The 15353-nt window shown below is 39.0% G+C and overlaps 1 protein-coding gene across 4 annotated transcripts in view; it reads left to right on the top strand.

The window, feature by feature from the left end:
• The first annotated feature begins 1153 nt into the window (after positions 1 to 1153).
• Positions 1154 to 15353, top strand: part of LOC114030161 (prostaglandin reductase 2) — a 41269-nt gene continuing 27069 nt past the window's right edge. Inside the window, exons 1-2 of one of the 4 annotated variants that reach the window (XM_027844912.1) lie at positions 1154 to 1262; positions 7710 to 7793. In XM_027844912.1, coding sequence (XP_027700713.1) covers positions 7757 to 7793 — 37 coding nt within the window. In that variant the 5' untranslated portion in view covers positions 1154 to 1262; positions 7710 to 7756. Of the gene's footprint in view, positions 1311 to 1675; positions 1782 to 5756; positions 5843 to 7709; positions 7794 to 15353 lie in introns of those variants that run through there. The other 3 variants (XM_027844911.1, XM_027844914.1, XM_027844913.1) reach the window with 3 other exon arrangements.

Genomic DNA, 15353 nt, shown 5'->3' with positions numbered 1-15353 from the left:
TAAATTAAGTAAAACTACTATTATTTTTACTTAATTTACTGAAGTATTTTACTTTGTCACAAAGACCTCTTATGAAGAGGAAGTAAGTTGTAAATGTAATATAAAAACAAAACACATCAGTAAAACATTATAAAAAATATCTTCAGTGGCTCTCTATTATTTCTAGGATAGTATGCAAACTTCTTAGCTTGGCATTTAATTCAGGTGTCTCAATCTCAGTGACACCTTCACTGTTATTAATCGATTCTTTGTCTTTGATTTACCTCACATTATACCTTCTAGCTATTATCTTATGCTAGCTTCCCATCCCTGGGAAGTAGGAGCTATTACCCCCTTTTTACAGATAAGAAAAGTGAGGCAGAGTTATATAGATAGATGATTTATTAAATGTGTTTGCTATATTCCAGGCACTGTGCTAAGTGATGGAAATACAAATACAAGTAAATAAGGCAGTTCCTACCCTTAAGTTAGTTTATATTCTATGATTTCTTCCAGATCTAAATCACAGCAACTAAATAGGACAGCCTGTGGGGGAAAAAGGCATTTACACATTCTCCCCACTACGATTTAGTTACTTAGAATCCGTGAACCTGTTTTTAAAAATATTTTGATATTTTTATCAAACTGTATAATTGTATTTCGATGCAATAGGTTTCCTTTGTAACTATATGTATTTTATTTTATGCATTTTAGCACGTCATTCTGAGAAAGGTTCCATAGACTTCACTAGGTTGCCAGACCTGTCTGTGACACAGGTCCCAGACTCTTTAACATCTAAAAATCAAAAACAGTAATTAAAAAAAAAAACAGTTTTGGGTTTGCAAAGTACTTTTCAAATATTATCCCATTTGATTCTCACAATTAAACCTTGGGAGGTAGGTGCTATTACTATCCCCTTTCACAGGGAAGAAAATCGGGATACAGAGAGAGACTTGATCTGGCTCATCCAGTTAATAATAAGCACTAAAGGTCATATTTCAATTCAGATCTTCCGGACTCCAGGTCCAGAGCTCTTTTCTACTGCGCCACCAAGGCCTTTGAAAGAGTAAGAGTTTTAAGTCGGGCTACTTAGGACCACTTCTGATAGGCGAGCACCAGCCCCTTCCATCTAGGGCAAATGTGCTCGGTATACTGAACTGGACTGGGGTGGGGGAAAACAGAGGAGCCATGCGCATGCGCAGGACAAGCAGTTTCAGCCTCTGCAAACCTCCGAGGTCCTACCCCTAAAGCACCTCTGTCTTCCCAAAAAGACCTTCCTCCGGGTGAGTGACCGCCTCGGGTTGTGACGAAGGGTGGCCCAGGCCCTGGCAGTAAGTTGGGGAAGCGAGGGAACTGTTGTATTAGAGGACGTGCACACCCCGGAAAGCGCTGTGGGGAGGCGGTGGGGCTGGAATACTGCCTCCGCCCGCCCCCCACCTCCCCTGCACCTCCACCTCCCAGTCCTATGCAAGCTAAGGTCTGCCCCAGCCCCCTGATCCGCTCTGCTCCCAGGGCTTGTGTTTGCCTTCATGGGTCTGTGCTGGGACACTTCTAGGAACTGATTGGAACGGGGGCTGGAAGCGACCTTTTAAAGATGGCCATCGAATCTAACCCTTCCCCTCGTTTTACCGAGAAGGAAACTGGGGTTCAGAGGTTAAATAACTGCCTGCGTCAGAGACGTGAAATGATTTGCCCAAGACCACACCGACATTTGAATTCAGGCCCTAGGAATCCCAAATACTTTCTTTGCCCTGCACCAGATCAAAGCAACAAGCATTTATTAAGCGCTTACCACGTGCCAGGTAACAGTGTTAAGTGCTGGGGGTATGTCCTTGCTCTTAATTAGCTCACAGTCTTGGCTAGTGGGAGACGGCATGCAAAACAAGTAACAGATTACATGCAGGATAATTTGGGGGGAGGTGCAGAGGAAAAGCATTTTAGCTGAGACTTGAAGGAAGCCAGGGAAACCAGGAGGCAGAGATGAAGTCGAAGATGTGCCAGGCTTGGGGGAACAGCCCCAAAAATGCAGTCAGGACATCGTAGTGTCCTGGCAGAGGAACTGCTAGGAGGCCTCTGTCACTGGAGTGGAGTGTAAGAAGACTGGAAAGACAGTGATGGGGAATTCCTCAACCCAGACCTCCTGAAATCCTCCCAGGGAGTAATTCTGCCTACCTTGACGCCTTTGATTGGTGGTCCAAACAGGAGGCCAGGCTAGAAGATAAAGTTTAATTAGCATCAGCTGATCATTTGCCAGAAGCCCAACAAAGAGATATACAGGTAGGGTTTTACACAGGTTTTTTGTGGTTCAGTGGTGTCTGACAATCTGTGACCCCATTTCGGGTTTTCTTGGCAAAAATACTGGAGTGGTTTGCCATTTTCTTCTTCAGCTCATTTTACAGATGAGGAAACTGAGGCAAACAGGGTGAAGTGACTTGCCTAAGGTCACACAGCTTGGAGAAAAACAATTTATCACCAATTAGGAATCAACAGTTATGGAACTTCATAATGTATTGTCAGGCAGGAAATTATTTCATGCTAGCCAAGAAATAGGCTTTCTCTTTCAAGTATATGTGATTGCCATCTTCACTCTCCACTTCCTCTCCCCACAAGAAGTTGCTGTAACTGGGCATGTTGGACGTTGGTGGATCAGAATCAAGTTGTTTATGAAGCAACAAAAAAGTGATTGATTTTTATTTTATCTCCTGTGCCAACCGGACTGGAACTGAAAGTAGGTTAGAGGCAAGAGAGTCAGGAATCAAACAAGTTTAATTTGAAAGTGTGGAAAAGGGCTTCCAAGCAAGGACATACTGCCCGAGGCTGGCCCTAGTGGAGTGGTCCTGAGGCAGTGTGAGGAGATCTTAATACTTATACCTGTAGCTACTCAGTGAGCTGTAGCCCTGACAGTGAGGGATAACAGCAACATTGTGACAAGTTTGATTGTAGCAGGGCTTCCTGACCAGAAACAAATCTGAGATCATCCAGAGAGTGAGTGCAAAGGATTGTTATGCCACGCTCAGTGCACAGCATGCTTGCTGGACCTTAGCTCTGGAAAACAAGGTGTCTCCTAATATCTTGATACCTGTGTTATATACACATTATTTTATTCCTCTGCCAGTGTGTGATTTTATTCAAATGGCAGGGGTGGAATAGAATGGAATAAACATCTATTGAGTATGTACTATGTGCCGGGCAGTGTGCTAAAAGCTTTACAAATATTATCTTATTTGATCCTCACCACAATCTTCTAAAGTAAGGTGCTCTTATTATCTGCATTTTACACTTGAGGAACCTGAGGTAGACAGGTTAAGTGACTTGACCATGGTCACACTGCTAGTATCTGAGATCACATTTGAATTCAGGTCTTCCTGACTCCAGGCCCAATCCTGTATCCACCTATCTCTAACGGAGACCTTTTAGTACCAAGTGTCCACTATACCTGAGCTAAAGAATAAAAGCACTCCAGTATGCATATACTGGAAGTATACCAAATATACCAGCATACTTTTTTTTTTTAACCAAGCAGGTAATATTACAAAAAGATTGAGTAATGTGTTTTCTTTTAGGAGATAATTAACATGCTTCTTGGGAAAAGAAAAAAGAAAAAGTAGAGCAGAAAGCAATTTTGAAATTTCATGGGGAAGGGATAATATGGTTGCATTCTTGTCAATGCTACTGTTGCCCTTCTATAATTCAGATAATCTTGGTGTCCAAATATAACTTTTAAATCTTGACATTTGCATTATTTTTTTAAGCCTACATTAGCATCATTTGGTAGCAGTTAGGTGGCACAGTGAATAGAGTGCCAGGCCTGGAGTCAGGAAGACTCATCTAGCTGTGTGACCTTGGGCAAGTCACTTGACACTCTTTGCTTTAGTTTCATCACCTGAAAAATGAGCTGGAGACAGAAATCGCAAACCACTCCATTATCTCTGTCAAGAAAACCCCAGATGGAGTCTCCAAGAGTTGGACACCACTGAAAGGACTGAGTAACAATGAGCCCTGTTTGGTAGGTGGTGTAGCTCATTTACCACTGTTAAAAATGAACCAATAAGTCACTCAGAAAAATGCATAATTTCACTCAGGATTAAAGAGATGCAAATCAAATCCACCTTAAGGTATTATTATCTACCTATTAAATCGGCAATTAAAACCTCTCAATGATAGTGAGAATATGGTGAGTTAAGAATGCAGTCTGGCAGTATGTAACAGAAGCTGTAAAACTTTTTCCTACAGTTTGACCTAATAGTTTTACTTTAGGAACACATCTCAAGGAAATAACCAGAAAGAAAAAAAAGTAATTAGTACAAAAATGTTCAGAATAGTGCTGTTTGTAATAATAGTAGTTGATGTCATAGAGAGCAAGGAGTAGATGAAAGAGGTAATGAAATATTAACTTGCTAACAGCACTCATTATTCCCTTTACAAAATGTGAACACCTTTCTCTGAGTGAATCAGAAAGGGAATCTGATTGGCTGGGCTGAAAATGGGTCATATCCCTGGGGCTTTAGATAGAGTTTGGGTTTTCTAGTCTAAAACTGCCTCTGGAGAAAACGTTAGGGGAGTTGGAGGGGCGGGGGTGATCACTGTTTATATATGCATTATATAGCTATGTGGGAACTCTACAAAGACAGAGGGTATCAGGGACCTGTAATAGTCCTGCAGTTGTGAGTTAGTTGACTTAACCACAAGTATTTCCTACATGTGTATCTCATTACATTGTACTCAGAAGGTTGTGCCCATCCTTTCCATTAACAGTATACATGTTACTGGGAGAGTTTTAATTTGCCTACTTAGTAAATGCCTTTGCTAAGAGCTAATTGTGTCTATTGGCTCACTGCTGGGAACATTAGTTGGGGGTTCATGAACTATGATGTCTAGGTACCCTAGGAACCTATGGGAATAACAGCTGTCTTCTGGGGGTGCCAACCCACAAGGAACATGTTTGGGAAGTAGCCCAGGCAGGGTGCAGCAGTAAAAGATTAGAAACAATCCAGATGTCTGAAATTATGGTTTACTAGGTTATCTTTTTATTAACATTTTACATACATTTACTTAATCTTTAAAATAGCCTTGGTGGTAAATAGTATTAAGTCCATTTTACAATTTAGAAAACAGGCTCCTAGGGATTGAATGACTTGTTCAGAACTAATAAACCCTGATTTTCTAATTTGACTTTGTCAGGTGTTCCACCATCAAATGTCTCATTATACTGGGTATTATATAGTTGAATCCTAGGAAAAGTAGTGTAAGATGTGAGTTGTCTTGGACCTAAGCGTGCTTCTCTACTAGTGTCCCAGGTTTATTGGGGGAATGTTTTGTAGCTACTGTTTTTACTGTGCCAAACAGTGAATGCCTTTGACCTAATGGTGATGAATGCATTGTTGAATGCATTTAGCTCAGCAGCTCTGATTTTAGGTATGTCTGCCTGTGTGGTGTCTTAAGCTGGGGTAATTGTGCCCTGGTGTTGAAGGCCAGAGTTTATCAGACTGCTCTTGTACCTCATGTTTGATATTGGAAAACATGAACCACTCATGGATAATCTGATAGTTAACAAAAGGAGATTTACTCAGTCATAGCAGGGGAAGGATATTTTGAAGGACACTGTGTTGATTTAGCTGAGCACATCTATGTTGTGCACGGTGGTCCACCAGTCAGGCATCAGAGAACAGGAAGCAATTTGTACTGGGGACACCAGGGAACCACGTCAATGGCCTGAGCCAATTAAATGATGAGATCAGTTTCAATACCTTTTAAAGAAAAACTGTCCTTACCCACATGGAGTGGGGCCTTAGGATATTGCTCCTATCACACCTGGGAAGCACAGCCTGTAAGTGTGAACCAGAGGCAAGGAGTAGCCCCAGAGGTACGACCTATATTTAGAAACTTTCCTGTGGAACTGAACATTTGTGTGTATGTGGGGTGTGTGTGTGTATAAAATACATAATGCTATTTTCATATTCATTCTCAAATGCTAGTCTTTAATAAAGAAAGCTGATTGTGCATAAATATATAATGTCTATAATATCATAACATATGTAAGTATGTATGTATGCATATGTGTTGGGGGGGGAGAGAGAGTGATTTTGTGATTGCAGTGGACATAACCTGATAGGAAAGCACTCACTTTCCCATATTCCTGTGAGCCTGAATAAAGCACAGGATTGAATGGGGGGAGAGGGGAAAGGTAGTGTTGCTGGGAGTGAGAAGACAAACTGCTTGCAGAAATGGTAGGGGACTTTTATGGTGATACGATGTCAGAACTGGTTGGGCAAGTAGAGCTGCTTGCCATGCTTGTGGGAAAGTATGCCTGAGTCAGATAGAGCATGGGAACCACCACAATTAGCTCATGCTTTGTGTAGATTATGGAGCTGCCGAGACTGACTGGAAGACAAAATACAGACCACCTGACTCCATTTTGGAGTGATGGAACAGGCAGAATGTCCAGGGAAGAGAAGCACAAAGGAGACTTGCATGCTGCCTTCAACAAACCCTAACTTTTCTCATGTGCTCCTGGGATTTCCCATACTGGTGTCTGAGGTTGTTGAGGGAGGGAAGAGGACTTAGCATCCAGGAAGAGCGAGGGGTTTCCCTTTACGCAGTCCCGTGCTAATTGAGGCTCACACATGGGCCCCATATCTGTTTATTACCTGTTGTTATAGACTTGGCATTCAGCTTGCTTGTGGTGATGGGGCAGAAGTGATGTGCACCTAGAACCAAGCCATTTTGATATTCTCAGAGTTCATTTCTGTGTGGGGATAAATATGAACCAAACTGGTATCATCATCAATTGATTCTACCACAGTGTTTTTTGTTTTCATCCCTTTCTCTTTTCATACAGCTGCCACTCTTATTTAGGCCCTCCCCACCTCTCTGCTTTAACCTCCTAATTGGTCTTTCTGCATGCAGTGTCTCCTCAGTCCAACGTCCACAAAGCTGCCAAATTGATGTTCTTAAAGTTCAAATGTGACCATTCCACTCCTCTCTCAAGAAACTCCAGTGGCTCCCTATTGTCTCCAGAACCAAGAACAAACTCCTCTGTTTCGACATCCTTTACCGGCTAGGTTCAATTTACGTCTCCAGATTTACATTATTGCTTTTTCATGAACCACGTGGTCCAACCAAACCCAACTGGCCTGCTTGTTGTCCTTCATACAAAGATCCTATTGCCATGCCTTTGCAGAGCTGTCCCCTCTGTCCTCCACGTACTCCTTTCTCATCTTGGCCTGGCATCAACAGTTTGCTTAAATAAACCAAGTTGGAATTTCCTTAGTTCTATGGCGATATCTTTGTTTTATTTTTCTAGTCTTAGATTTATTTTGATCTTTGCTCCAACGTGTTAGCTGAAGCTGACTTTTCACAGGTGGCTAATTCAGTTATGAGTCCAACATTGGTAACCAGTTGTTACCTATGTCTTAAAATAAGCTACATTTTTATGATGTCCTGTGCCTGCTGACTCCTTCCCCAAAGAAAGTCTTCATGATACATAGACATGATTTTTATAGGCTTTTAATTTTATAATCAGATAGCATGATCAGTTTTGGAAGAAAATATCATTTGAGGGTTTTCAATTGAGGAGGCTTTGAAAAGACCTAAAGCTGTAGTACCTGTTTGAATAAATATATACATATGCTACTTTATTCCAGTTGGTAACATAGACATGATACAATGTATTTCTTTTACTCCTTTAATTGTCAATTTTTTGAAACTCTTCTTTGGTTTTGAATTTTTAGAGAGCTCTGAAGACAGATCTTTGTAGCTCTACTGCCTGAATATAGTGATGCGTGTCCATAGAGTTGTACTGAATTCCCGACCTGGTACGTATTTGCTTATGATTAATGTACAGCTGTGGCTACTTGTTACTTCTTTCTTTCTTTCTTTCTTTTTTTTTGGCTAGGCAGTGGGGTTAAGTGACTTGCCCAAGGTCACACAGCTAATAAGTATCAAGTATCTAGGGTCAGATTTGAAGTCAGGTCCTCCTGACTCCAGGGCCGATGCTCTATCCACTGCGCCACCTAGCAGCCCCTACTTGTTACTTCTTAAAGAGATAGAAGTAATAATACCAGTTGTTGACCTAAAATGCAAAAACAAAGGTGATAGGAAATAATCTTATGTTAAAATAGAAAATGTCCACAGTGGTACAGAGCCCAAGGTACATGAGCAAACATCTTACAATACTCTTCTTTGTATTCTATGACCTGGAATCATTTGCAGTAATTAAAATGATACTAAGTAGAATAGATTCTTCTTATTTGTTCATTTTCAAATTTATTATGGATATTTAAAATATATTTTCCCACTTCCTATAGAAAGCATTGATCTACTTCTATACTATTTGTTTAACTTTAATCATAGAAGCTTAGACCTAGGAGAGGTTCCAGAGGTTGTCTAATTCGTCCCATGATAGACTTTTATGTATTCTACAGGTTGTCTATCAACTCATATTCTTTTTTTATTATTAATTTATTTATTTTAGTTTTCAGCATTCACTTCCACAAGATTTTGAGTTCTAACTTTTCTCACCATCTCGCCCCTCCCCCATACCGAGATGGCATGCATTTTGAATACCCCTTCCCCTAATCTGCCCTTTCTTCTGTTTCCCCCCTTCTCTTATCCTCTTCCCCTTCTGTTTTCCTGTAGGACAGGATAGATTTCTATACCCCATTGCTTATATGTCTTATTTCCCATATCAAATCATATTTTTGGGGGGGGGTAAGGGCAAATAGGGTTAAGTGACTTGCCCAGAGTCACACAGTTAGTGAGTGTTATGTGTTTGAGGCTGGATTCGAACTCAGGTCCTCCTGACTCTAGGGCTGATAAAAAATGTTTCAGACTAGTATTAGTGTAGGTTTTCTGTTTTTGTTTTGTTTTGTTTTTTTTGGTGAAACAATCAGGGTTAAGTGACTTGCCCAGGGTCACACAGCTAGTAAGTGTCAAATGTCTGAGACCAGATTTGAACTTGGAGTCCTTCTGACTCCAAGGCCAAAGTTCTATCCACTGTGCCACCTAGCTGCCCCTGCAACTCATATTGTTGAAGACCTTCAGAGAGTAAAGTGCCTTGATGGATCTTTTTTTCCTATTCTATCCTGACTGACTATAGAATAGTTATAGAATAGTCTTTCATGTAATAATCCTATTGCATAGTGTCAAGAACATTAGATTTGCAGTTAGAGACCTGGTTCAAATCCTGGCTCTACCACTTATAACTCAGGCAAATCACTCACCTCTTGGGAACTCAGTTTCTTTGTTTATAAAATTAAGAGATTGGACTGGAATCCCCAGAAGTTCTCAAAGTATGGTTTTGGGCCCCCTAAAGGGTTCCAGGTCAAAACAGTTTTTATAATAGTACTGAGATGTTTTAATTTCTAATATGGTAAAACCCACAAATATAACGTATACAAACAAAAGATCTGTCCAATTTCAAATTGTTTATGTCAGTCAGTCACTAAACATTTATTAAGTGCTTACTATTTGCTAGGCAATGTGCTAAGCACTGGAATGTGAAACTGAATCTCCATTTAATACCACTTCCTTTAAAAAAAAGGCATGTAATGATTCCATATATTAACTTTCAAAACTGGCCTGCTTATCTGTGCTTCCCCCTGAATTTCCTTCTCTTCCCTCTTGTACATGTAAAAAAAAATAGTCCTTTCAACCTCTCCTCGTTCCCTCAATTAAAAATGAAAAGAAAGTGCAGTGAAAAAAAAATAATGGACTAGTCAGGAGACCTGGGTTTGAATCCTAGTTCTGAAAGTAATTATATGACCTTGGTTATGTCATTTAACTTTTCTGAATTTCTTTTTTCTCTTCTGGAAAATTAGGACAATAATTTCATTACCTACTTCACAAGCTTACTGTGAGTTATTGTTGTTGTTATTATTATAGTTTGTATTTCATCAGCAGATGCACAGAGGATAATCTGATTTGTCTACCTAGATCTCACACCAAGCTCTGTATAAGTTCATTTTTTCCTCAGTTGCTTTTTGCTATTGCACGAATTCTTCTGACATCTTCCTATGGCATTTTGCCAATGAGCTGCCCTATCTCTCTGCTTGATGAGGAGATTAAGTGTTTACTAACCAGTGTGATTTCAGGACTCTTTCAGTCTCTGTGTTATGGTGACTGTTTTTCATCCGTTAAATTTCTCAAGAAAACAAGAAGTCATGGTAGACAGTCTTATTTTGAAGTTGACAACTTGTTTTAAAACATGGTTTATAGTTGCTGCAATCATATAAACTTTCACTTTTGGCCTTTCTTCTAATTTAGTATTTATTTTGTCATTTTTGTTTTCAGTTTTTATTTTCAGTTCCAAATTCTCTCCCTCCCCCTCCCATGGAAAAGGTGAGAAATATGATGGTCATTAAACATATGAAGTCATACGAAACATATTTCTACATTAGCCGTGCTACCAAAAAAAAGACAAGAAAAATAAAGTGAAAAAAATATGCTTCAATCTGTACTCAATTGATCAGTTCTCCCTCTGGAGGTCGATAGCATTTTTCATTACGAGTCCTTTGGAATTGTGGTTGGTCATTATATTAATCAGAGGAGCTAAGTCTTTTACAGTTGATTATTGTTACAATATTGCTGTTACTGTATACAGTGTTCTTCTAGTTCTGCTTGCTTCACTTTGCATCTTCCCAGATTTTTCTGAAGCCATCCCCTTCATCATTTCTTACCGCACAGTAGTATTCTGTCAGTCATATATTTGTCGCTTACTTCAGCCTTTGCTCTAACCAGTCAATGATCTGATTGCATACATAGAGTTGTTTTCTGTCTAATAGAATGTTGTAGATTTCATTTTTTTTTTGTTTTGTGCTCACCAAGTACAGTGATAAGACTTTTTAGTAGTCTATGAACCTTGGATCTCTTATACTTTGGTTATGAATCATATTTCCAAAAGTTGTTTTTGTTCTTTGAAGATACCCATTTTTATAATGAATTTATTAAGTATCAAAGTCCATGTTAGTTTATGCAGTTATCTTCACAGTGATATGACATTTGCTTAATGAGCACTGAAAATCAGGATGACAAAATATCTCATACAAAAGTTATCTTTCTCCTGCCTTTGGGTTTGTGAGTAAAACAAAACAAAACAGAAACAAAACATAACAAAAAACCACCTCTCCAATTGTCTTATTTTCTTTCTGAGGTGAACTTCAAAACTATTCTTAAAAATATCTGTGACTTCTTTATATGGTCAATTTTCATTTATAATGTAGGTATCTACATATTCCTAGCTTATTTCTATTGTTAGAGATTACATTAAGAATACAAAGAATTAAGTATTTCTTAACTGTCTAAAAACTGCTGTCACTGTGGAAACTGTAGGAAATCACCTAGAATTGAGGACTTCTGTACTGTTATCATCAGACACAAAAGTTCTGATCATGATCCATAGCAAAGCATGAATTTGCCAGAAAACAGAATCTCAGCCACCTTACCTAGCTAAGACCATGAATGAGGGGGACAGCCCTCTTTTATAGACAAAAAGAGGAACATCCTGAAATAGAAGGCAGCATCATAGATGGGGCACACAATGTGATTAGCTCCAGAGCCTGTAGCATCATAGGCATGAGGAATAATATACTTGGCTGGAGATTGGGAATTCAGGGCCAGCAACAACCCCTCCTTCCATTCTGATTGATGAAGTCCACCTGCATTCTGCAAGAATAGCTAATGGTTTATAAATAATAGGCCAAAATGCAGGGAAGGACAATTAAAGATAACAGTGTTTGCATCCTGCAAATGCTGCTAGAAGAACAAAGATAATAGGTTATTTTTAATTAAAGTGATTTACAGGAAAGCTGAACTTTTAAACTCATTCAGAAGGGAAAACTGAAATGAACCTGTGAACTGCTGAACTTAACTTAAAGACAAAGAAAGTGACTTGGGTAGTTATACAAAATGTAGGCAGTGTTACAGAGTAAAATAAATTACAAAATAAAGACAGTCCATTAAAGGTTAATAGACATTTGATTTTCTCAGTACTTTTAAATGTTTAATGAGTTACTGTGGCTAAAAATGATTCCTCACTTGGTAATCAGTCTTCTAGTAGTCAACCTTTAGATAGAGTGGTCCTGGGACCACAGGCACCAAGTCTATATTGTAAGCTTGTATTCAAGCCTTTTCATCTTGGGTGGGCCCTGCCAGCACAAACTCCATTATCATAGCCACAGTCTTCAAGGCATTACATCATTATTACAGCTATATCATGGCAAGTAGGCAGCTAGTCGTCGAAGTAGATAGAGGGTCAGGCCAGGAATCAAGAAGATTCATCTTTGTGAGTTCAAATCCAGTCTCAGATACTTCCTAGCTGTGTGACCCTGGGCAAGTCACTTAACCCTGTTTGTCTCAGTTTCCTCATCTGTAAAAATGAGCTGGAGAAGGAAATGGCAAACCACTCCAGTATCTTTGCCAACAAAACCACAAACGGGGTCACCAAGAGTCAAACACAACTGAAAACAACTGAACAACAACAGAATATTATGGCAAAGGATTAATAGAATTCAAAACTTAAGGTCCCTATCAGAACATTAGTGAAAAGAACAATTTAACTGGAAATCAGAAGGTTTGGGGTATTAGTCCTGGCTCTACCAACAACGCCTTGTATAATTGAGGGCAAATCACTTAGCCTTTGTGGACCTCCATTCCCATAAAATGAGGGAGTTTTCAACCAGATTACTTTTAAGGGCCTTTTTAACTTGAAAGAGCTTGTCATTCTATGCTGTGATTTTATGTTTATGATTTATTTTAATCATAGAATCTATGGGAAAATTAATATGGTAAGATACCCTTTTAAGACTTGAATGGAGCTATGATCTCATTGATGTGGGTTCTCTGCCAACAGAGCAGGGCCTTGTGTTTTAGGTCTCTTGCCGTTACATGGGTGCTATTGTAGCACATGGATAGTTAATTCTTTGCTCATCCTACATTTTCTTTTCTGCTCATACATCTCTGATGGCATCTTTTATTTTTTAAATTTATTTATTTATTTTTAGTTTTCAACATTCATTTCCATAAGATTTAGAGTTCCAAATTTTCTTCCCATCCCTCCCCTCCCCCCCACCCCAAGACAGCATGCAATTTGATATAGGCTCTACATATACATTCATATTGAACCTGTTTTCACTTCAGTCATGTTGTAAAGAAGAAATAGAACCAATGGGAGAAACCACGAGAAAGAAGAAACAAACAAAAAAAAAGAGATCAAATAATGTGCTTCAATCTGCATTCAGACTCCATAGTTCTTTCTCTGGATGTGGATAGCATTTTCCATCATGAGCCTTTGGAGTTGTCTTGGATCCTTGCATTGCTGAGAGGAGATGAGTCTGTCAAAGTGAGTCATTGCACAGTGTTGCTGTTACTGTGTACAATGTTCTCCTGGTTCTATTCACTTCACTTAGCATCAGTTCATTTCAGTCTTTCCAGTATTTTCTGAAGTCTGCCTGCTTCATGGTATCTTTTATGTCACTTAAACAAATGTAATTTCATCATTTATTAGGTAATTTTCTGCAGCCTACTTATGCCCACTGTGCCAAGCCCATGTTCATCTGCAGATTCTGTCCAAGAGATAAGGTCGTAAGTTCATAGTCTTAGAGGGGAAAGGGATCTGAGAGATCACTGAGTTCAACTTCTTTATTTTACCCAGTAAGGAAACTGAGGCCCAGAGAGGTTAACTGACTTAACAAAGCTAAACCCAGGTTTTACTCCATATTGACTGCTCTTTCCACTTAGTAGTGCTGTCATTTTATAGATGGACCACATTATTGCTTTTCCATCTAGCTGCTTTTAATTGTCTGGGCAATTAGCTTTCTTTATCCACAAGATTCTTCCTGTATATGTAGTTAGGCCATACTCTTTTGAGTAATTATGGAATGTTGATTATTTGAGTCTTTGTTTCAGAGAAAAGTTTGAGGGTCACAGAAAGCACTGTCCATTTTTTCAGATGTGGTCCAGCAGAATGGTTTTAGAGAAACCTGGGAAGACTTGCTTGAACTGATAGAGAGTAAAATGAACAGAATGAGAACAATTTATACACTGACAACATTGTAAAGGCAAACCATTTTGAAAGACATAATAACATTGGTCAAATCAGTGATTGGTCAATTCAAGTGTTTCTAGAGGACTGGTGACAAAGCATACTGCTTGCCTCCTGACAGAGAGGGAATGGATTCAAGTTGCAGATGAAACATACTTTTTTGGACATAATACTGTGAGAATTTGTTTTGCTTGACTATTCATATTTGTTTCAAAAGTTTTTTTCTCTTAATTTAAGTTGGAGAGGAGGAATTAAGGATAGTATTGGCATAAAAAAAAAGAGGATCATTAAAACGTTTTTTGAAATGCATAGAAGAGGGGCAGCTAGGTGGCTCAGTAGATAGAGCACCGGCCCTGGAGTCAGTAGGATCTGAGTTCACATCCCGCCTCGGACACATACCACTCACTAGCTGTGTGACTCTGGGCAAGTCACTTAGCCCCAATTGCCCTCACCAAAAAAAAAAATGCATAGAAGAGGACAGAGAAGGGCCAAAGGGATCAACAAAAAAGCTGGACAGCTTTGAAAGTAATATGCTTAATTTAACATACTTAAAAAGGGCAATATGTATGTAATGGAGATTCAGTTTCATGTACAGTCCTATCTGTTCTACTGCATATATGGAAGTGCTCATTTTAGTTGATGTTTGTAAAGGTCAGAATAAAAAAATCCGGGGGAAAACTCCAATTGAAGTCTGATCTGCTGTCTTCCTTCTATTCATTTCTGGGCCCAATTCGTTGTCCATCTACAGTATCTGTCCAACATATATGTACTGATAGACTAGCTATGTAGGTTATCCATTCTACTAAATATCATAGTCTTAACAATGGACATTCTTTTTAAAAAATAAAATGATCATTTCCTCCCTCACTTGTAACAAAAAAAGTGCACTAAACAAAATAAATCAATCCAACCAGGAGGCATTCTTCATTTACTTGATTCTTTCTATGAACTCTTTTGTGGTTATGGACCTCATGTAGGAGAACTGCTGTGTTCTAGGAATTGATATAATCAGCACAAATGTCATCCATAAATAGGATTACCTAGAACATCTTACCAACCTGTAGGAATAAATTTCATACTCTGTATTTTAAGCACAAGCCTGCCAGAAACAATTTTTATTGATTTAGACTAACCTAATTTAGTATTTTTACTTAGAAAGAAACATTGCCACCCTATGACCCTGAAAATCTCTCTCAACCAAGCAGTTTGGGAGTTACAGCATTATTGTGACAATAGGTAAAATTCCAAAATGAGATAAAACATTGTTATGGTGCTCAGGGTAAAGTTCAGTTAATATTTTGCTTCATTAAGCAGAACAATAGTTATGTAATTTTCT

The sequence above is a fragment of the Vombatus ursinus genome, unplaced genomic scaffold (assembly GCF_900497805.2).
Source record: "Vombatus ursinus unplaced genomic scaffold, bare-nosed wombat genome assembly UNPS02014945.1, whole genome shotgun sequence".
Taxonomy (NCBI): Eukaryota; Metazoa; Chordata; class Mammalia; order Diprotodontia; family Vombatidae; genus Vombatus; species Vombatus ursinus.
Note: the sequence above shows the minus strand (reverse complement) of the source record. Positions and strands in the feature narration are given on the sequence as shown.